Source organism: Neovison vison, chromosome 12 (assembly GCF_020171115.1).
Source record: "Neovison vison isolate M4711 chromosome 12, ASM_NN_V1, whole genome shotgun sequence".
Lineage (NCBI taxonomy): Eukaryota > Metazoa > Chordata > Mammalia > Carnivora > Mustelidae > Neogale > Neogale vison.
Genome location: NC_058102.1, coordinates 70991557 through 71015879, shown reverse-complemented (window position 1 = coordinate 71015879; position 24323 = coordinate 70991557). Strand labels below are relative to the sequence as shown.

Here is a 24323-nt window from a genome sequence, read left to right as displayed (position 1 = left end):
TGATTTGCCTTCTACTATAGCAGATTTGATTTTTACCCTTCTTCCTTTTCAGGTGCTGCCACAGGAAAGGAGGAAGTGGAAAGAAGAAAAAGGAGAGAAAACATTCTCAAAAAGTAATGTGGCAAGGATTTCCATGAGCAAAAAAAAAAGAACCTGTTCCACAGTTTTAATCTTCTATTTCTATACATGTCCCTATAGTGGTTCTTCCCATAACTGTTTGAACAATCTCTCAATGGACTAATTTAAATATATTGTGACTTTCGTAACTATTAAGTACTTGTAAGACTGTCCCAAATTAACAATTTATAAAGTATATTTTAGAAGAATGCTTTTAGTTAATGAATATACTAGAAGCTGTGTAAATGAATTCTTTACAGATTACCAGTCTTGCTCAGTACTTAATTTTTGCTTGAAACATTTCCTGCTTCTCAGATTAAATATCTATATCTATATATCTGCTTTATTATCTTTGGTTTTCAATAATTAAAAACATTTTAAATGTAGATAACCTGGTACCATCAATTAAGACTTTATTCAAATTCAGCATACTTAGACTGAACATGAAATTCAACAGTTTTTGTACTTTTTTAAAAGTAGGTTTCATGCCAAGTGTAGAGCCCAACACAGGGCTCAAGCCCACAATGGTGAGATCAAGACCTGAGCCTAAATCAAGAGTCCAATACTCAACTGATTGAGCCACCCAGGTGCCCACCAATGAACAGTTTTAAACCACTAAACTGAATAACCACATTGGGATTTGATGCTTGTAATTATAGTGAAGGAAGGCAAAGAATCCTGGTTGAATCGTCTCACTGATGTTTCTTTGTTTCCCCAAAGCTATGTATGACTAGCTCACTAAAATGTCAGGTGGACCAAGAATGATTGGGCCATATAATTCACGGTAAAGAAATTAAGTAACCCTGACCAAATTAGGTAAAATGGGATAAACTCTGCTGGCAATGAAGTGTAAACATGATTAAACACACAAATGAAATAATGGAGACATGTTTGCTTCTGTCATTCATGATATTTACACTTAAAAAATATGCTGGATTCCCAAGACAGAATTTCAAAAGAAGGACAAATTTTTCCTCTCAAACATCTGCTCTGAGAAGACGATGTTACATAGGGTGGATTCATAGCTCTATGAATTAGATTCCTTTTCTTGCTGGTAATGGTAAGTATGTATTGAGTACCTACTATGTGCCTTGATACCCCATCCATGATTTCATTAATTCCTCATAAATACTCTTATGAAATAGGTTCTTTCGGAAAAAGAATTTGCAGAAGGGAAAAATTTTTGTCAAAATTCATGCGAGTGGTGAGGACAGGATAACCCTGACAATCTACTTTTTCCTTTTATTACCAATATAGCTGCTTTCTTCCATCTTCACTGATGTTCCCCAGCATCACATATTTCCATTTAAGCAAAAGAGGCAGGTTATGGAGCCCTGGCTCTTGGTCTCTCCAGGCAACATGAAGGGTGAAGTTCTACTTGAACACCAAATCATTACCTTCCCTAACCTCAACCCTTCTCACTTGTGGCTCTTGAACATAGAGTAAAACATTCTCTCTACCACTATTCTCTAACAAAACTTGCTGTGCCTTTTTGCTTTGGTTCCCCTGTACATCCCTCACTGAGATCACTCACAGTCACACTTTAAACATAAAAGAATAGAGAAAATGAAACCTTTCTAACATTTCCCGGCAATAATTTCCTTTTGGTAGAGGATGAAAATGACTGTCAGCTTGCTCAGACCGAAGCTTCCTGACAGTAGGGCCTGTGCCAGTCACCATTTGCAAGATTCTCATGGCAGAGGAGGTAACATGACAGAAATTAAGTAAATCCAAAGTAATTTTTACTTTGGAGGTTATTCCAGTTAGGTCATCTAAAAATTAGAAACAGAATATAGATAGATAGATGATGATAGATAGATAGATAGATGATAGATAGATGGAAGATAGATTTTTTTCTAATTGGAAATATGCATGAAATGATGATTTCTGACCTGGATCTGTTGCTGAAGCAAATTGATTTTGTGTTGTTGCTGAAGAAGCTGCTGCTGTTGTCTTGCAATCTGTGGAGAAATTGCACATGAAAAATTTAAAAGTATATTGTAGTCCCAGGGGAAAATTACCAATGTTCTCTTGCTCCAAGTTTGATTTGACACTGATTAAGATGATGAAAATAGATGTGCCTGTGCCCCTACAGTACCAGCAATTCATCTGTAAGTAGGATCAAACAAGATATTTAGTTTTCGGAACAGTTTCTTTTGGTCTAAAACAAATGGAGCCTAAGACACTCCAACGGTGGTGATCCAATCCAGTATGAAATGCTAGTGTGTCAGAAATCCCTCTTCCTTCACGGCAATATATTAAGAAGGTAAGGCCTTTGGCATTTTTAGCTCTTTTCTATAAAAGAAACTACTGCATCAACTTGGGGATGTTGTGACCTGGGAGTTCAGGGTGGTGCAGAGTATTACATTGTGAGACGCTGTATTTCTCAGGGAGGTTTCAGTATTTGTTTTGTTTTTTCTTCGTAAACACTGCCCTCATTTCTGCCTTCCACAAACTTCTGAAAGGCCAACTCCTCAGTGCACTCCATATGGTTTCTGCTCCCATTCTCCACTAAAATGATTCATAATAAAAGTTGCCCGTGTCATTTTTAAACTTTTTTTTAAGGTTTATTTACTTATTTTGGTGGGAGAGAGTAGGGAGACAGGGCAGAGGGAGAGGGGAGGAGAGAATCCCAAACAGACTCCATGCTGAGCATGCAGCCGGACACAGGGCTTGATCTCATGACCCTGAAATCATGACCTGAGCTGAAATCAAGAGTCAGAGGCTTACCTGACTGAGCTACCCAGGCACCCCTAATTTTTTAAATTCTAACATGCTTTCTAGATTTCACCTTTTGCCCTTTCATCCAAATTCAACATTCAAGTTCTCTCCCTTGATTGTGAACTTTCTTCCTTGGCTTCCATGACAGTACATTTAGCTGGATTTGCTCCACCCTCCATCTGCTCCTTCTCAGTTACCTTCAACTGCTCTGTCTAGCCATTCAATGTCGTAGTTGTATCCCTAACTCCTGAATGAATGCCAAGTACTTATGAATTTGTTTCTCTAGCCTCTGCCTTTGCTTCAGACCCATTTTTCTAATGACATTCTCAAAGGAACTTCATATTCAACCAACAAGTTCAAAACTAAACTCAATTAGGGTTATATTCATGCTTTCTTTTTTATCTTAGGGACAGGGTTTTTAAAAATCCATTATTTCAGGGCACCTGGGTGGCTCAGAGGGTTAAAGCCTCTGCCTTCAGCTCAGGTCATGATCCCAGACTCCTGGGATCAGAAACAAACCCCCCCCCCCCCAAATCGGGCTCTCTGCTCAGCAGGGAGCCTGCTTCCTCCTCTCTCTCTGCCTGCCTCTCTGCCTATTTGTGATCTCTGTCAAATAAATAAATAAAATCTTTTTAAAATTTTTTTAAAAATTTATACATTTTTTCCCTAAAGAAAAACAAAAAGGAGATGGTAGGAAAAGGAATACCACTCTTTTCCTTAAATGTGGCCCTTTCCTCCCACATATCAATATTTCAGCTGATAATTAAATGTTTTTATCAGCACCTTAAGTATTTCCTAAGAAACTGACCACTTCATAACCCTACGTACTTCCTCCTGTTCCAAGCCACTGTTCACTCTTGCTGGGTTATTTTAATAGTCTCCTATTTTTCTTTCTGCTTCTGCCTTTGCTCCCTACAACCTATAATATACAAGAAAGATCTAGAAAGATCCTTTTAAAATATAAGTTGTGTCATTTTATTCATCTTTTCAAAACCTTCTGTCTCACTCAGAGCAGAAGCTGATGCCTGAAAGACCCTGTATGATTTAGCCTCGTGCTATCGCTCTGGTTTCCCCCTCTCCTGTTCCTCTTTTTGTTTCTCCACTCTTGCTACTCTCCTCTCTTGTCTCTTGAAGACACTAAGGATGCTCTTATCTCCCAAGGATGTACCTGCCTCTGGGTCTTTGCACTTCCTTCCCCCTCCATCTGGAACCTTCTATTCCTAGATAATTGATTGCTCACCCCCTCCCCTCCCGCAAGTCTCTATTCGAATGTCACCCTGTCATTGAGGTCCTCCCTGAACACCTGTTTTAAAAGAGCCTATCTCTCTACCTGGCACCATCATCCCCAATTCTCTCCTTTATTTATATCCCTTATCAACATCTATTATATATATATATTACTATATATAGTACTCGCCTGTTTACTACCTTTTCCTAATTAGAATTCAATACATTGGGGATTTTTGTCTGTTATTTTTTGCCCTATCCCAGTAACTAGAATACAACCTGGCATCAAACTGGTGCTCAACAGATATTTATTGAACGAAAAAAATGTAGAATGGAGCTCAGAGTCCAGTGGAAAGGCTGGTCAATGCACAAGTTCATTAACATCTCTAAGGGCTGTAATGGGAATATTAGAGTCCGCAGAGTAGGGACACCCTACAATAAGTAGGGAGTTTTAGGGGGAGGTCAGAAGAGCAGTTCTCAAGAGAAGATATACCTAACCTGAATCTTAAGGAATTAGTTATTAAATGTCCTTCAGACATTTCCCTGTGTCCCGATAAAAAGTTCAGTGACTGCAAGAGTGGTGATCACTCATGCCAGTACTGCATGGTAGGGAAGATGCAGGGGAGTAAAATAGGCTCTCGAAACCTGACCTGAAGCCTTTCAGAAAGGATCTTCTCTCAGGCTTTGTAGGCATCATTGCTTAGCATCTTTCAACACAGGAGAGAAATTCTGGAAGAACCTAATGATTTCTAAAATTCCAAGGATAATGTCAAAAAGTGAAAAATTCTAGAATCCTTTGATGATATGTGAGGCCAGGATGTGAAAGAAAAGAAAGAAGACTTTGCTCTATTAGTGATTGCTCAGAATTTTTAGGACAAATACGCCCTTAGTCCCACCAAAGTAGTGATTCTATATAAAGAAATATCCCTATCTGACCTACAGTTTCAGAAGCTCTTAGAATTTTCTTGAATTCAGATGTTTGAAAGCATTGAGAGTTATGAACAAGAAAAGAGTAGTGTTTTTCTAGACTGTCACAGGTGAGCATTCTGAATTTTTATCATGGGGGTAAAGCAAGAGAAATATGAGCCATATTCAAGAACAGGCCAAATATATCTTTAAGGAGAATGATGAGGTATTTCATTAAACATGAAAGCATCACCTTTCAAGCAGAGACAAACCACCAAGTAGGGAAGAGTAAACTGAAAGGGGGGGTCTCTTTAAATGTAATATGCATATTTCTTCTTTCAACTATGCTAGTTTGCATTTTGAAAACTGCTACAAAGATTTTGTAGGGATGTGTGGACACACAAATACCCTTGATTAAATAATGGTCTTCTTCCACTTGGGATGGTGAATGGACAGAGCCCACAATATGGGATGGCAAAAGGGAGTTAGCCCCCAAAAAGATGTACCATGTATATATATAAGAATTCACCCTATGACACCCTCTTTCTTCCCTTTGCTACTACTTCTAATAGTTCGTATACATTGCCTCCATTTTCCTACTACACACTTGTCCATTCTTATACCTCATTTCTACTACTAAAGCTCCAGAGAAGCCAGTCTTAAAAGGCCAACAGTGAGAAACTAAATGACAAATCTGGTAGCTTTGTTATTCAGGAATTGTTCATTTTCCTTTCTCTACCAGGTATCTCCCAAGAGTCTACCCTTAGTTCCATTCCATTTTCTAATGATATCATCATTATTCTAATTTAGGGCTTACAAACCTGCCATCCCCTTGCATGAAACACTCTGGTTCCAGATATTAATATGGCTACCTCTTGTATGTCATTTAGATCTGAGCTCAATTGCCAGATCCAACCACCCAATCTAAGAAACATTGCCTTGCCATACCAGTCAATATTTATTAAATAACTCTAATTACATTTCATCAAATAACTTATCACTGTCTAAAATCATTTCATTATTTCTCTTTTCATTTGTTAATCCCCTCTATCTTTCCTTTAGAATTTAGGGGGTTAGGGGGTCTATCTTTCTGGTTAATTGATATAGCCTCAGCCATGCCTGGAACATAAGAAGCATTTGATTATTTGTTGAATAAATGAATGAAACTTATCTACCCCTGTGGTTTAAACTACCCTCTTTATGTAAATAAACTAAGAAATTTAGTTCGGCTCTCTTTTCCAAACTGTCAATTGGTATTTTGAGTTGTTTTTTTAACATACCTCCAGTTGGATAACCTGCCAAGAGTTCTAATTAAACACTACTAAAAACCACCTGCTTTTCCAAATTTGCCCTCCTCCTGACTTTACCCAACACCCAGGCTCAACATCTTTCCTCATTCTTCTGCTCACTCAAAGAATTCAACTAATCATAATTTTCTCATTTGTTTAATCTTTTCTTCTCTTTTTCTGTGGTCATTTAGTTTAGATTCTAAACTATCTAGTTTAGATTCTCACTCCTTATTGAATTTAATTTAATAGGCATCTAACTAAACTTCCTGGGCCATCAACTTATTCTTCAAAGCTCATTTCAAGCCCCTGTTGAACGAAATCTTTCATGGTATCTCTGACAGGAAATGCTCTCCTGACACACCATGATTCTATTTGGTGCTTCTCTCATGACCTAGCCGAACTTTACCTTGGTTATAATGACTTCCATGTTACATACCACTAAAGTAGTTGATAAGATTTGCAGATCAAAGTGTTTGCTTCCTTTGTATCTCTCTCTTTTATTTATTTATGTGAGGTGGGAAGAAAGATTTTTATTGATCTCTGAGCGCCTAAGAGAGTGTCCTATAAAGAGCAGGCAAAATGATGTCTAAGGAGTTTGTGTCCCAGCTCCTACTCACCTGTTCTTGTTGCTGTTTGGCCAACTCCATTTGCTGTCGCTGTTTCTCAATCTGAGAAGCAGCTAGTTTCTTCTGCTCATCGTGGGCAGCCAGTAACTGCTCCCGCAGACTGGTCAGCTGATTGATCATACCCATGAGCTGCCTCTCCTTCTCAGCTAGGCTTTCGGGAGTCCCTGAAAATAACATGGCAATAAAACACACAAGAAAAGGGAAGTGAGAAGAGAGTGATTATTCAATGACAATGATTCTGTTGTACAGAGAACTATTCTAAATAGAAGGTTCACACACAAACACATGCTTACTTTCTTTCAGATTTTTTTAACTCCACAGTGAGAAGTGATGGCTATTTCCCTTTTATAAAATATCAGGATGAACAAATATTTTGACTGTTTTTTATGTATGTCAAGTAATAATCTATCGTTTTTAATTTTCACAAGCAAATCAAAAAATGGTTGGGTTAGCATCTACTATTTTAGTGTTCTATGCTGGGATCTGACGAAAATAAAAAGGAGCCTAGAGCAAAGCTTCTTGCCCTAAGTAGTTTTTTAAATCAAATTAAAGAGGCAAGACAAAAATATGAGTATTTAATAACCATAATTACTAAGAGATCAAGTTATTATTATCAGTAATATGATTCTCCTTTTCTCAAAAAAGAATCTTGAAGAATTAGAACCAAGGAATTCTATATTAAAAAGGAGAAAAAATCTAGCCAATCAAATTTTAGACATTTTCTAATATGCCACTCAGAGGCTTTCTTCAAAAATAGGATATAAATAGCGGGAAAATATTCAAGATTGAGGGTATAAATTCAGGCTATCATGAAATAATGAAATATGGTTGAAAAACTAAGAGATCACATTATAGCCACCAAAGATTATAGTTAAATTCAAAACTTGGAAAAGAAGTCACAGCAGTCATTTACAATTAAAAAAAAAAAAAACATGCTCAGGGTATTTAAAACATGCAATGAATCTTCTTTCTCAGGTTAAAATACTTATTTGATACAGCAAAAATGTGAACTGTTCACTGAAACAGGAACAATATCACTTTTAATTGTTCTTTTAAGATTCACCAGATAGATAAGACCCCTATGGTAAAGTACTCACAGCAGGAGAGAACATACTTTTTAATTACAATTTTCACTTTTAATATAAGACACTAAGCACTATTTTAATAATGCATTTGCCACCTGTATATGTAATTAGATAGAAGGATCTGTTATAAACTCAGTCACCTTTCCCCATCCCACTATATTTCTCTCCAAAAATTTATGTTGAAAAAGCATGCACTTTTTAGGAAGTCGTAGCTATAGTTAGTGGCTTATAATTTTCACAGGCCCATTTGGGGATGGAAATAAAGTTTCTAATATAATTCAGATAGGCTAGAGAATAAATTATGAGTGAATAGAAGTCAAGAATCATGCATTTTATTCTTTATTATGAATACCTAGCATTATTCGGGGCAGGTACCCAATAAATTACTGCTAATAATTCATTACACTTTAGATATTTGGATCCCACTGAGAAGAACACTTATTCTAAGAATAACAACGATTGTTGCAATTAGAATTCTAAAAATAAATAATATAAATACATACTGGGGAGTTTTTTAAAGAAAATATTAAAATGATGGTACAATGTATATCTCCACACATCATTAGAAACCACATTTGTAGGAATACCTACTTAGAAAAGTAATACACATCAGGCCTTATAATTCTCATTATCTTCAAGGGATAATTTCACTTATAAAAATCTAGCTCAGAGGCATCTGGGTGGCTCAGTTAGTTAAGCAACCAACTCTTGATTTTGGTTTAGTTCATGATCTCAGGGAATTGGGATTGAGCCCGGGCATCGGCCTCTGTGCTGGGCTTGGGGCCTCCTTAAGATTCTCTCTCTCTCCCTTTCCCCGTCTCCCTTTCCCTTCTTCCTCCCTCTCTAAAAAACAAACAAAAACAAACAAAAACCTAGATGAAGAAAACTACAAGAAATGAAGACAAGTATTGAAAAATGTTTTAGGGGTGCCTGGGTGGCTCAGGTCATGATCCCAGGGTCATGGGATCGAGCCCTGTATCCGGCTCCCTGCTTGGCAGGAAACCTGCTTCTCCCTCTCCTGCTCCCTCAACGTGTATTCCCTCTCTCACTGTGTCTCTCTCTGTCAAATAAATATATAGTATCTTTAAAAAAAGATTATTGTTAAAAATATAAAAATGTTTTAAATGAAATATTAGAAATCATCTCAATGTCAAATGGGAATAATCAAATAATTATGGAACATCCAGATTATAGGGTATTTTGCACCCATGAAAAACCTACTTTTTAAGAATATTTAATGGTATGGAAACTTGTTCATAATATAAAACTAGGTGAAAAAACTGGGTAGAATTAAACATTTGTGAAAAGGAAACCTACTGAATGTGAGAAAATTATATATCTGATAAAAAGTTGATATCCAACATAAATAACTCATACAACTCAATAGCAAACAAAATAAAACAAATAAATAAAATCCAATCCAATTAAAAAAAAAAAGGGCAGAGAATATAAATATTTTTCCAAAGAAGACATCCAGAAGGCGAGCAGGTACATGAAGGGATTCTCTGCATCACTAATCATCAGGGTAAGGCAATTTAAAACCGCGATGAGATCTCACCTCATTTCTGATAGAATCACTATTAACTAAAAAGAAATAACAAGCATCGGCAAAAATGTGGGGAAAAGGGGACTTCTGTGCACTGTTGGTGGGAATGTAAATTGGTGCAGCTATTATGGAAAATAGTATGAATGTTTTTCAAAAAATTTAAAAAATAGAACTATCATATGATCCAGCAATTTCACTTCTGGGTATTTATTCAAAGAAAAACGAACACACTGACTTGAAAAGATATATGCACTCCCATATATAGCAGCACTTTTTACAATAGCCCTGATATAAAAACAGCCTATGTCCATTGATGGATGAATGGATAAAGAAGATACAGTGCGCACACACACACACACACACACACACACACACACTGGAATATTATTCAGTGCTAAAAAAGAATAAAATCTTGCCATTTGTGACAATATAAATAAACCTTACAGGCACTATACTAAGTGAAATAAGTCAGACAAAGACAAACACCATATGATCTCAATTATATGTGGTATCTGAAAAAAAAAAAAAAGTGGGAAACAAACAAAAATCCAACCTAATAAATTCAGGAACAGATTAGGTAGTTGCTAGAGGTAGGAATAAGGGGTGCATGGAAGGGGTAAAAGGGGTCAAAACATACTAACGTTCAGTTATAAAATAAATCAGTCACGGGGTGTCATGTACAGCATGGTGACTATAGTCATAATACTGTACTGCATATTTGAAAGTTGCTAAGAAAGTAGGTCTTAAAAGTTTCATCACAAGAAAAAAAAATTTGGAACTATGTATGGTGATGGATGTTAATCAGACTTCTTGTGATTATCTCACAATATACACAAATATTGAATCATTATATTGTACCCCTGAAACGAATACAATATCGATTGTCAGTTATAACTCAATTAAAGAAAAGAAAGAAAATATTTGTATAAAAATCTTAATGTATGCACAATCTATATTTATAGACAAAAAGACTAGAAAAATTCATCTATGTATTAATAGTAGTTATTTCCAGGTGATAGAATTACAAGCCATTTTAACATTTTCATACTTTTAAAGAAAATTTTCTAAATCGCATTATTATTACATACTTAGAAAAATATATTTCATGTATAATATGTGGAAATATAACTTGGAAGTTTAAGGTGACATTATCCATTTACATAACTGCTGTAATACCAATGTGTAAAGAAATATATTTGTTTGTTGATGAGTATAAGCAAATATCATTTTGACATTCAGTATATGAAAAATTAACAAAATCCTTTTGTCTTCACTTATTTATATTTCAATGATTCTCAAATACACACTTTGTATATTTTAAACTCTCTGAGTCTTACAATGAATACTGTCTCAGAGTCAATGAAATATTAAGGTTTATGCCAACCCTGAATTTGTCCTCCAGCCCTAGTCACTTACTTATAGATGCAGAACAGGTATCTCTGAATGCAGATCTCAGTTTTAAAATTCAACATGTATAAGGTGGGGCTCTGCCTTTTCCCCATTTTTTAAAGAATTATCACTCAACCAGCATTCTAGGTTAGAAATATTAACATCATCCTCAATTCTCTTCTCAACTACCCATCCTCCTGTATGCATTGTATCAACAAATCATGATGATTTTTTTTTCTCAAAATAGCTTTGTGGCAGTTTTAATTTTAATTAGTCAAATGTATTTCTGCAATATTATTATGTTCACATGAGTAAATAACCAGTGATAACAAAAGGGTATACAGTTGAAAGAGTTCTGAATACAGTTCCTTCAGAGTAATAATAACTGCAATTCTTATTATTATCATACTCTTGTAAATGTAGATTCAAGCATATAGCAGAATACTTCTATACTTGTCTACCAGAGCTGCAGATTGGGTGGCTTAAACAACAGAAATTTATATTTATTGACTAGAAGTCCAAGACTAATTTGTCAGCAGGTTGTTCCTTCTGAGGGTTATGAAAGAAGGAGCTGTTCCAAACATTTCTCCTTGGCTTGTAGATGGCCATCTTCTTCTTGTGTCTTCATGTCATTTCCTCTTCTTATAAAGACAGCAGTCATTTTGAATTAGGATTCACCCTAATGGCCTCATTTTAACTTAATTACCTCTATACAGACCTTATTTCCAAGTACAGTCATATTCTGAGTTACTAGGTCTTAGAACTTGAATATATGAATTTTTAGAGGGTTACAATTCAAGCCACAACAATTTCCTTTACAAAAAGGACACCATAACATAAATGTTGTTTTAACAACTGAAACACCCAGGTGCCACTCAAATGCTGTTGTAGAGTATATAGGGAGAACTCTTGTTCCAGCCTTCCTTCTTCATTTCCACAGACATTTCTCATCTTTTCACAAATTGTTGTAGCAACCTGGGGCCTGAACTCACACCCTAAGATCAAGACCTGAGCTGAGATCAGGAATTGGACACTCAATGGACTGAGCCATCAAGGCACCCCTGGAGCCTTTAATAGAATTTCCTGTCACTAATTTTTGCCCCTACAAGTCTATCCTCAAACTGGCCCAAAATTATCTTCCTAGAAAAACAGATCTTCTCATGTAACTACTGTTTAAACACCTCCACTTTTTCCTCATTGCCTTTGGATAATATGTCAATTCATTCTTAAGAATGAATAAGGTCCTTCTAATTATGATCCAACCTCTCACTTCCTTTGTTCATCCTAAATTCTAGTCATAATGAATTTTCTACCATCCTCCACAAAGGACACCATCCTTCATGAGTGTCTTACCTTGGCCATCCCCTCTCTAAACATTCATTCTTCATGTTCCAGGTCATGTGTCTTGTTCTTTAAGACTCATATACTGACACTCACTAGTAACAGCTGTTCCCTTCTTCTGGAACTCACACAGTGGATATCTTTATTATATTATTTAATCATTATATTATAAATCTTATTTTCACATTTGTTTCCTAAAGTTAGCAGAGATAGCTGTGACTGCAACAATTGTAAATTACCAACTCTTATTCCCTCATTACCTACTAGAAGACCTGGCATATAGCAAATTATCTAAAATTTTAATAACTAAATCACTTCCCTTTAAACTACTTTCAGGTTTAGGAATGCCATTTAGCTAAGAGAAATGGGGAGATGTATTATCTTACATGAGTTACACTAAAGTTCTGATTTGGGCTTAAGAGATGAGCCAAGGAACTTGAGTTTTGCAAAAGAAAATTTCCCCACTTTTATAAAAGTACTAAATTAAGATGGAATAAGCTCTACAGCTTCATCTCTAAATCATCATGCTATTCATAATAATTCTTTCCCAGTGCATGGGGAAGGTACAATAAGTGGTCTATGAATACTAGAGAAACTAGTTAAGAGTCACAAAACAATCAATGACTTTAAGTGTGTGTGTGTGTGTGTGTGTGTGTGTGTGTGTGTTGTGTGTGTGCGTGTAAACAACATCACTGGAAAACCCAGCAGACTCCCAAACAGAAAGAGGAGCTACTGTTTCTTCACTCAGGTTTAGATTTTTGAGAATCATACAAGTATCAAGCACTATGGGGCACAAGCTTGTATCTATGGTCTAGTTCAAGAGATTCAGATAGCTAATGGTGAGTTCATGTTTGTGTGTGCCAATGATAGTAATTTATTTCCATGTTTCATTTGTTTGCACTCTTAAGCGTTTTAATCTATGCTAGTCCTGCTTCGATTCCCTTGGAATTAGGGATTATTGAGGTAAGAGGCAAACATCTTCTGTTTCGGTTCTTCCTACTGCCTGATAACTCTAGTCATGGTAATTGTTTGAGTGGTTGCTGTAGTCCTGTATGTTCCACAGAAGTACAGGTCAGAACATTCCTTAGTGTAACATGACACAAGACATGAAGGAAGGGAACTAGCTTTAGTCATACCCTCTTAGTAAGAGATATCACTATCCGTATATTGTTATATTCTTTCATCTTCCTCATTTTTCATATCTAATTCATGGGGAATCCTATCAACTCTCAAACATATAAATTAGTCCATGAGTCTTTATTTCCAGTACAATCTCTTAATCCAGGCCATCATAATCTCTTGCCTTCACTATTACAATTGTTTTCTACCCATTCTATCTGCTTCAACTTCTTCTCCTACTAGAAGCTATTCTCCAAGCAAAAGTTCAGAGGGGTCCATTTACTTTTTTTTCTATTTTATTTTACTTTTTTTCTTTTCAGTGTTCCAACATTCATTGTTTATGCATCACACCCAGTGCTCCATGCAATACGTGCCCTCCTTAATACCCAGCACCAGGCTCACCCAACCCCCAATCCCTCTCTCCTCCCAAACCCTCAGTTTGTTTCTCAGAGTCAGAGGGATCCATTTAGAAAAGTAAATCAGATCATGTCACACACCTGTTTAAAATCATTTCATAGCTCACACTGCACAGAGAATAAAATCCAAGCTCGCTACCTTAACAAAACCCTGAATGATCTAGCTCCCATCTTCTCTGGTATCATCTCTTCCATTTCTCTTTTGTAAAAGTGCTTCAGTCACCTGGTTCCTCCAGTACCAGTTTAAATGTGTTCAAGAGCATTTTGTAAAAGTTGTTCCCATATTAGAGTCTTTGCACTCCAATTGTTTCCCAAGGAAAGTCCTGTCCTAGATCAAGATGTCTCAGTCTAGCCACTATTGATATTTTGGATTAGACAGTTCCTTTTCTGGGGACTGTGCTGAGCAGCATCTCTGGCTAGATGCTAGTAGCAGTTCCCACCTAGTGGTAATAACCCAAGATGTTTCCAGACAATGCCAAATTTCCTCTGGTAGAGAACCCCCTCAAATGATGGACTTTTCTCTTTCATTCCTTTTGCATATACCCAAAGAGTTTGTTCTACGTCCCTCACACTATTTGAGGTGTTGGGGATACCACAGTGTCTAGGCCAGACAAAAATGTCTCTGCTTCAGAGACCTTACATTTAAACAGAAAAGAGAGTAAATTATCAGATCCAACCAGATAGTAATTTAGATGTCAACTCCTCAGACGGTCTCTCTTGAACAATGAAATTAAGGAAGCCACAATCTCACTTTCGGCCACATCATTTAATTTTTATTCTGTTCATAGTAGTTAACACCACATGCTGTATTTTATCAACATAGTCATTTAGTTATTGACTCTTCCATAGAGTACATGCTTTAGGATAGCAGAATACTAGTTTGTTTTGTTCAATGCTAGATGCCCAGCATCTACAGAGTAATGCCTAGGACAAAGCAAACATCCCATCACAACTTGTTAAATAAATAAAGTAAACTTCATGAGAACAGAGAAAAGCCCTTGATTGACTGATAATGTGCAATTCTATGCATAAGGAAAACCCTCATCAGGATGACTCAAATTGAAAATGGTCTTGAACACATTTAAAAATAATAATAAAAAAATCTGTGGAAGCTGACACTTCCCCAATATTGTTTTATTCCACTCAAATGAAATACATACATGGCTTGAAATTAAATGATCAAAATCAAAGTAAATTGCTAGGCGTTATTATCCAAATAAAGGAAAGGTAAGAGTAAACTTACTCAAGAAGAAGGGGAAAGGCCTAGAATTTTGAGACACTAAAAGTAAACTGGGGATTATGTTTCTTCCTTCAAAAATTTACCACAAATTTAATTCTTTGTTACAAAGCAACAGCCAATCTTTTCAGGGTTTTGTTTGTTTGTTTGTTTGTTTTTTCCCTTCAGCAATTGGTGTTAGACTATCAGTATTATAATTTGGATTAGACTTTATTTTATTTTATATTTTAAAGATTTTATTTATTTATTGACAGACAGAGATCACAGGTAGACAGAGTGGCGGGCAGAGAGAGAGAGAGAGGAGGAAGCAGGCTCTATGCTGAGCAGAGAGCCTGATGCAGTGCTTGATCCCAGAACCCTGGGATCATGACCCAAGCCGAAGGCAGAGGCTTTAACCCGCTGAGCCACCCAGGTGCCCCTAGACTTTATTTTAATGGAAATATTGTTGTTCTCAACTGGTGCTCCACTTGAAGAATCTAAAAATCATTACTTGTCCTGCCTTTAAAAATTCTGCCTAATGAAAGGGGTTCTACTATACCATAAGCTTTAAAAGGGCAGAAACCTGTCTACAAGACAGCACTATTTGTTAAATGAACTAAAAATAAAATGAACAAAAACTAACTTAATCTAAATGTACAACTAAAGCTTTTTTCAGTGACACTTTTTTTTTTTAAATTAACATATAATGTATTATTTGTTTCAGCGGTACAGGTCTGGGATTCATCAGTCTTACATAATACCCAGGGCTCATTACAACATATACCCTCCCTAGTGTCCATCACTCTTATTGAACAAAAGAGAAAAGGCAGATTCCCTCATCAAAGGTATTAGTGGCATCATTCCAGTTCATTAAAGGAGTATTTGTTGGGTTAGCCAACTTATAAACATCTATGAATTGGTCTTTTTCATTAAGAACAAATTTAATCAAACTTTGATAAAATTTAGCTACCTACCCTTTACTGCTACATAATACCCTGAGAGGTTAGAGTCAATTAAAATTATATAAGGAATACCATTATTTATTTCATGATGGAATAAAGTAACTGATATTCTACCTTACCCTGCCATTCTATACATATTTTTATCTTACAGATTTCTATAATTATTTTGAAAAAAAAACAAAAACAAAAACAGTGGTTTTTGGTTTTTTGCTTCAAAGATCTTAAAAAGAGGCCTTCAGCCTGGATTTCAATATATCTACTAAAGGAAGGTTTCAGTTATAAGGCAACTGACATAAGAATGAAATGGAACATTGACAAGTAGCTATGATCTTTACCATTGTTATCCTATGGCTGATGCTTTGCCTCTGAGATATTATAAACAAGATGTGTGCATTATCACTTTCATAGTGAAAGCAAGGGTTGTTCATGTTCCTTTTTTTTTTTTACTCTATACTATTTCTTATTATAAATATATACCTTTAATGGTAATTATAATTTTACAAACTTTCTCAAGATTATTCCATCCACCTCCTTGGATATTGTATTTAAAATGTAAAAAAAAACAGTTGTTGGGTATTTCGTTTTTTTTTTTTTTTTTTTTTTTAAGAGTTATTTATTTATTTGACAAAGAGAGACACAGCAATAGGGGAAGCACAAGCAGGGGGAGTGAAAGAGGGAGAAGCAGGCTCCCTTCCGAGCAGGGAGGCTGATGTGGGACTTGATCCGAGGACCCTGGGATCATGAACTGAGTAGAAGACAAACGCTTAACAGACCAAACCACTCAGGTGCCACCTGGGTTTTTTTGTTGTTGTTTAAATCACATTAACTTTGCCACATTTACAGACTTCAATGTAGTCAATAATAATCTTCTCAAAACAAGGCATTTTTATGGTCATCCTTTCATCGAGTAAAACTGGGTCCCAAACTTTGGGCCAATGGTAAATGAGTAGTATGCAAGGGAAAGGTAAATATATATATAAGCTAACAATACAAAACACTGTGTGTGCTAAGGGACAGATCTAAGCACAGAACAGCATATCCTGACTGCATCTCAGAGGGCACTGCCTCCAGCTGTGTTGGGTCTGGAAATGTTTTCAAGTTTTAAAGGATTTTAGAGATCATCCATTCCAACTTTACTGAGAAGAGACTGCCAAGCACCATGCAAAGAGCACAGGCTTTGAAGACAGGCAGGATTAGGTTCACATCTTGACTCTGTCACAACTCAAGTATGTGGTTTTGGATAATTAATCTCTCCTCTCTCTCTCTCTCTCTCTCTCCCCCTGTCTCCACGTCTTACTATGTAAACTGGGAATAAAATGTCTCTGTCCCAGTAATTTTGTAAGGAAAATGCTTACTAGGTGCCTGTACGTAAACGGGCATGTAATTAATAATAATCTGTAACTGTTTTTTAAATGAGCAGAGGAGGCAATAAATGAAAAAAGAGCTAAACTGATTTCCACAAGTCCTTGGAAGAATTGCGGCAACATGACACTAGTTTTGTTTTGTTTTTTTTCTTTTGTTTAGTTTTGTTTTATTACATCATGCTTCCCTAGGAAGAACAATGGAGTTTAAAAGAGGAGAGAGTTTCAGGTTAATTCCATCATCTAATAATTTGCACAATATAAGTTTTGGAGTCCATATCTACAAGAAAAAAAATTATGGTTTTAAAATTATTTCAATTTTAGAATCTTCACATCCCTTGCACAAATGAATACTTATTAAATGAGTGAATGTATTTTTAAACGAGAAAAAAATGTTGAGGAAGGCATATTTTCATTTTCACATACAGAATCAGATTTAATATGTAACAGCATCTGTTTAAAACATGCATTATTGGGGCTCCTGCCTGGCTCAGTTTGTTAAGCATCTGACTCTTGGTTTTGACTCAGGTCAGGATCTCACTGGTCATGCAATGAGCCCTTCGTTGGACTCTGCTCAGTGGGGAATCTGCTTGAAGAATCTCTCTCTTTGCCCCTTTCCTTATTTGCTCTCTCTTTCTCTACAATAAAATAAATAAACCTTTTAAAAATTTAAAAATAAAAAATAAAACATGCATCATTAAGTACCTTCTTTGCAAGGTATATAAAACTTCTTAATTCGTGGACTAGATCATCAATACAGAAATCAATGAGATCCCGTGCCTGACCATTCTCTTTCCATCACTTACTATGTTTATACACTGGCATAAAGCCTCTGGCATTCTGGGACAGAGCAAGTCGCTGATGGGCAGAAAAGAGAAAGCCACTTTTTTGCTTTTACAGACCTTGCCAAACTTACTTTAAAACCTTATATGCTGTGGACTGGTAGTCTTTCTCCGGTTCTCACGAAGTATTTTATTTTATTTTTTTTTAAGTGAACACATTACTCAAAGGCAGCCACAGAGGAACTATAAAACAAGCTTAGTAGATTAAAAACATTAAGCATTCACTTTATTTAGAAGAAAATGATTGTATGTTATGAACCTTCCTCACGGCTGACTCTTATAATGAACAAATTTCAGATGCAACAGTTCCCTCAAAAAGTAATCAACATTTCCAACCCCTTCACAAAAATGTGCAGACATATTTTTTAGGTTAAGGTGCAAATGAAATAAGTTACAAAGTTATTATTAGCAAAACCTGTGATTCTTAAATAGTTTTCTTGATCTTAAAAGAAAGGATTTAAAACAGCTTTCAAAGTGTTACCCTTACATACCTAAACTGGGATTTTAGTTTCCATGTTTCAAATTTAAAAATTCTAAGAATCCCTTACTAGATTTATTACCTGGGACCTGATTCTTATTCCAAGCCTGCTTACTTACAAATTCTCTAATGTTATTTAAACAGGATTATCTCTTTCAAGCCACATACTGAATCCATATATCTCTTTTATCTCAAAATGTTATGTCACCTACCAGAGGATCAACTTTAACCCACATGTTGAATCTAAAAGCATGTATTTATCCTGAGTTCTAAGAGGCCAAAGTGTCACTGAATAGGTTATTTCTTCGAATCTGTTACTGGCATTCTAGAGAGGTCAGGTGTTTGCCTTTATGTTCCATCTTCTAGAAAGAACAAAATTATAGCTTTTTAAAAAGCCAATTTTTTATTATACCAACTGCAGCTGGCATTTTTCTGAATACCGGATATAACGCTTTCCCGGCCTAAATTAATGCCTTCTGAGCATGGTGAGAAACGGTCTTCCAGGGATACCAGTGGAAAAGAAACCAGGGTCTGAAGAATTCTTTACATAAGACAGGTGGGGAAACTGATCTGGCCTCACCTGAGGGACCTAGGGAGGAAAGCTTTTCTAACTTCACCAAGATAGAATTATTTGAGAGAATTCTGCATGCAGACTTTTGGGTCATAATTCTACAAAAAAAAAAAAAAAATCTAAGTCCATAAAATACAAACTCTGCAAGGACTTTATTGAAAGGCAAATGATCTGTTTAGATGAGTCAAAGCTGCCATGGGTCCCCAGATACTGTGCTCAGGTGAGGTGCCAAGGCAATGACCTTCAGTGTAATGGAACTTCATGCGAAATAAAACGTGTGACAGTCCCGGTTGCCAACGGGAGGGCAGGCATGGTTTTTTCCCCTTCTCAGGAGCTATGAGGTTCTAAGAGGTATTTCTTCACCTCTCACACAACCCTTACTCAGTGCTTCTGCTATCGGTAACAACAAAACATTCTGTAAGCGGACCAGTCGCACAAGATAGCTGACTGGTGAAGAAGAAAGAAATAATTTCTTCAGGCAGCTCAACAGTGGATACACATGTATTGATGGCTGACCAAGCTTTTCAGCCAAACGGTTTCATTTTGCAAAACTGGATCTGGTGTCTTTTTTGGATGTTTTTTAGAGGGTTGTCTCAAATGTAACTTTAAAACCTAATTACTTCACATTTCCAAAGTACCTGACCATAAAATGGCATAAATTCTAACAGGTGAAATAATCTAACATGAAAAATAAATGTATGCTCTCAGAAGTGGATGACCTTTACCAACCCACATTGTTTCTTGAAACATGAGATTAACTTTAAGTGGCTATCACAACTATTTATGGAGAGCTAAAATATCCAAACCAAATGCTATTTATCTCCCCTATTTTTAAATGTTTATCATTTTAACTTTTTCAAACAGTAATAGCAAGAAACCCTTCTTTGAACTTTGCCAAACTATAATATCAACTGTTGTCCAAATGCCCTGCAAGTTACTCACATGCAACAACTTGAAGCTAGTGCTTGGGAACAGTGCTCTGCCCTCACTTGTCTACAGGGTTAGATATTCAAGAATGGACGTGCTCATGCTCGCGCACACGCGTGCGCACGCGCGCACACACACATACACACACACACACACAGTCATTCACTCACACTGACCAGGGTAAACAGAGGAGAAAATTTCAATTGACAAGACCTGGTAAATACTGTGAAGGCTGTACATGTCCTCACATATGCAAAGAGTCTATTAAATATATTATTCTCAATTATCATTCATCATCTAATAGTTGAATAAGTTCGTATTTCCAGATTTAAAAAAAAAAATCAGACTTATCTTTCCCTATCTCAACTCAAAACAGTGAGCACATACAGGAGACTTACACCTTTATTCGCTTCCTATTTGGAAAAAAAAAAAAAAAAGGCTGCAAAACAGCTAAACCATTGTTCTCACATAACTTCTGAGGTGGCATGAAAACCACATTCCTGGGCATGGCATAATCATAGTGTCTGACCCCCCAAGAACCATTAAGTCAAATTCATTTACCCCCAGAGGGCTACACACTATTGTATCCTTTCCACTTTCTCGCCACCTATGAACAATGGAGAGTAATTGCTACTGTCACGGGCAGTCAGTAGGAAAACTAAGCCAGCGCTGTTTTCCCAGTTTTCTGCCAAACCTATCCAAGCACCTAATAACCATGCCCCCAACAGAAGAAAGATCCACAGTTGCTTTTTAAATGCATCAGAAAACAGCCTTCTGAACAGAACCAGAGGACAATAACCAAACTTGTGCTCTGAACGTGAAGCTTAAAAAACTCAAAAGTAAAGACGGGACTTCTTTTGACCGTACTGCAGCTTCCTGAACTAACCCCACAGGCAAGCCTGAAAGGAGAGCGGAGCCGCTTTCCTCCAAGCTTATCATCACTGCTGGGGCTGCTTTTAAGTCTGACTTGTGAAGAAAACGAGGGAGGGAAAAATGTTTGTCCTCCGATGGAACGAGATCACAAGGCTTGGAACAGGCGGTCTTCTCTGCTCTACTCTCAGTTATCACCTAGGTCAGAGGAGAATAAAGAACCTTGGAGAGAACACATCCTGTATCTCGGGTGCAAATGGGTTAAAAATCCAACATAATAATATAAAGTATCTGCTGCCTCGGAAGAGAAATTTCTCTGTTCTGTTTAAACTTGGTCTTCAAGCTCTTTAAGGCATATAAAGTACTATCTGTTTGAATTTGATTCCATTGTAGATTTTGGTTACTGAATGTGTTCATTAGCACCTTTCATTCTCTCACCACCAAGGCAAACTTCATAATAACCTGAATATATGTAAACTTCAAACAGAATGGATGAAAAGTGAAAGGCTCAGTCCAGCATTTTCTGGAAGTTTCCAAATGCTGGGATGCTAGTGTCCTGCCTTTCGGCAGGAAGCTCCAGTACAGTAGAGCCAAAATAAGAAAGACAATCGCCTTTTTCATCGGGAGAACACGTGCCCATACATACATATGCAAAAAAGTTATTTATACACATATTTCTACATGTATATTAATATAAATCTGGTGATATTTTAAATATATTCAGCTTCTACCAAAAAATATAGAGTAATATATAACTAAATATTTTAATATTGATGAATAAGTATTTTTTTCTCAAAATCAACCCTTTAGAACTCAGAATCAAGCATGCTATTGGCAACAAATAGAAAACTATAGACTGCCTACTACGCTTTGAGAAAACACACTAAAATGAACTGAAATGACCATTTATCTCTATTTTTTATATGAGAAATTAAACCCTCTCCCACTGTAATTAGTAAAAGTTTATTAAGATATGAATATTCAGTGTGACAAAGTCCACATAGACTTTTCCTCTTAGTTGTATGTAGTGTCGGATTCAAATAAAACAAAACCAAAAATGTTGCTCTCGTTAGTAAAAAACAATGTTTTATGAAGCTTTCTCCACTCATCATTTCTAGTTTTAAAGGTAGATTATGTACCTCCATACTTCTAATATGTAGAATGCATAAAATCATCTCATAATGGGCAGTTTTTAACCCTGATAGAAATACATTCTTACTTACAAGGTAAATCATTTAAATTTTTTTTTTTAATGATGAAAACCAAAGCCTTTTGAAGATACAATGGGGATGATTCTATTAAACTGACATTCCATTTATCTAATAAGGCCAAACAAAGAGAAAACAAGAACCCTGATAGATCCACTTTCAAGCTAGAAAAAAGAAACTCCAAAGACAGAGAATTCATGGAGCAAGAGGGGGATGCGGGGGGGAGGGAGCACTGTATCACCGTTATATTTCAAAACATAAACTTCATTTTTGTACATTTCACATCAAAATAATTTCAGATACATTACCTTTTATTTCACCAAAGTTCCCTGATCCCATTGCAAGAAGTTTGTCTTTCCAGTCCTTTGAGAGTAGCTTTTCAATACTGGGGGTTTCTAAGTAAAGGGAAAAAAAAAAATGTAAGCAAATCAACATGACTATCTTTATAATGCAGCTCATTAAAAGTCTATCTGCTAAAAATAAGGCCATTCCTATCTGGGCCCCAGTTCATAATGACTTCATCAACAAACTGATAACAGGGGGGAAAAAAAAATGTGTTTTGTCACCTGCTGTTTCAAAATCATTAGCTTTTTCCTCTTGCGGAACAAAGCCGTACTAATTCTTTATGACAATGGGTACATATAAACCTGCAGTTCATTGTTTTTCAATTTGGTGAACAAATTCCTGCTATAATAGATGCTTGTCAATTTCAGGGTGTTAGTGTGCAGTCAAAAAATAATTATGTTGATAAAATGCAGAGCAAAAAAAAAAGGCAAAGAATTAGCTCTTAAATCTGCTACATGTAATTATATCCCTCTGTGTGTTTACAATTACATCCACTTTATAATATGTGTTTAACATCGTATGGTGGTAAGCACACTGTGGAAAGATTTGCCAGTATCGTGAACACTAAAAAAAAAAAAAGAAGAAGAAGTTGGTATAAAAGAAGCTTTACAAAGACTGCAAAATCTAGAAAAGTGAGTAATGCCTTTAATGGAAACCTATTATTTGCTTATTTCAGATTTGTCTCACATTCTTTTAAAATGCCCAGTACTGAGACAAGGCACATATATTTTAAAGAGCAAGGTTATGCTTTAGTCTGATATTTGTTTCTATACATCACATGGTTTTTGACCTCTTCTTTTGTGTTGAATTTTAATGTATAAGTAAACATAAATGCTAATAAAACTCCCAAACATTAAACTCAATTCCAAACAATGTAATTGTATATTCTTGTCAGCGTTTAGATGGGTACACAATTACAATGGCTTTCAATCCCACGATTAGCACTGCATTCAGTGAGAAAATGGAGTGTACTAAAAGATAAGTGTCCCAGTATGCTCCATCTAAATAACAATACCCACACTTATTATCTGGATCTAAGACATACCCTGCCATTCTCCACATTGGTGTTTATGTGTATTTGTGTTTGTTCCGACATTTGTTTACCCCCTACTAGGAGCATAAAGGGAGTACATGTTAACTTATCAAAGGGACCGTCTGGCCTAGAGACCATAAGATTATTAGAAACTGGTTCATTTTCCCCACAGTGAAATGCATTTTAAGGCATCATCATCATCTTTGGCTAATGCTATCTACTTCTCTCAGTCCTCCATCTTACAGCCATTGGCTGTCAGAGTCACAAAGCCCATGTGGAGTTTTCAACAAAGTGGAGGTGAAATTTCCTTGGAAAAACCATGACAATATGGATTTTTTTTTTTTTTTCAGATGTCAAAAACTTCTGGAAAATAAAATGGTGAAAGGCTCTGAGTGGTTAGTGCTTCACATAGTCTGCAGTCTATACATATGGTGCATACACACACACACACAAACACACACCCCTACTACAATTACTGTGTACACATTTACTATGCAATTTACTACGGAATGTGTAAGATGGTTTTTTTTCCCCCTTTGTTACAAGGTATCTCCATTTCTTACATTTTAAGGAAGACAGATCTTAAGAAGTTACTTTTTCTTAAAATCTCTCTTTCTGTACCATAGTGGTTTTAAAAATGGTAATGACAACTCTGAGAAATAAAAACGGCTTAAATCTCTTACTGTAATCAATATTTCTGTTCATTGAGGCCTTAAAAGTAACTTTAA

The 24323-nt window shown here is 36.1% G+C and overlaps 1 protein-coding gene across 9 annotated transcripts in view; it reads right to left on the bottom strand.

Moving 5' to 3' along the window:
- The window catches only part of SOX5 (SRY-box transcription factor 5), a 958250-nt gene that overhangs the window by 194407 nt on the left and 739520 nt on the right, over positions 1-24323 (bottom strand). For all 9 annotated transcript variants that reach the window (XM_044229411.1, XM_044229413.1, XM_044229414.1 and 6 more), the window contains 3 exons: positions 22526-22612; positions 6878-7050; positions 2010-2078 (listed from right to left, as the gene is read on the bottom strand). In XM_044229411.1, the coding sequence (XP_044085346.1) occupies positions 2010-2078; positions 6878-7050; positions 22526-22612 (329 nt within the window). The remainder of the gene's footprint in view (positions 1-2009; positions 2079-6877; positions 7051-22525; positions 22613-24323) is intronic.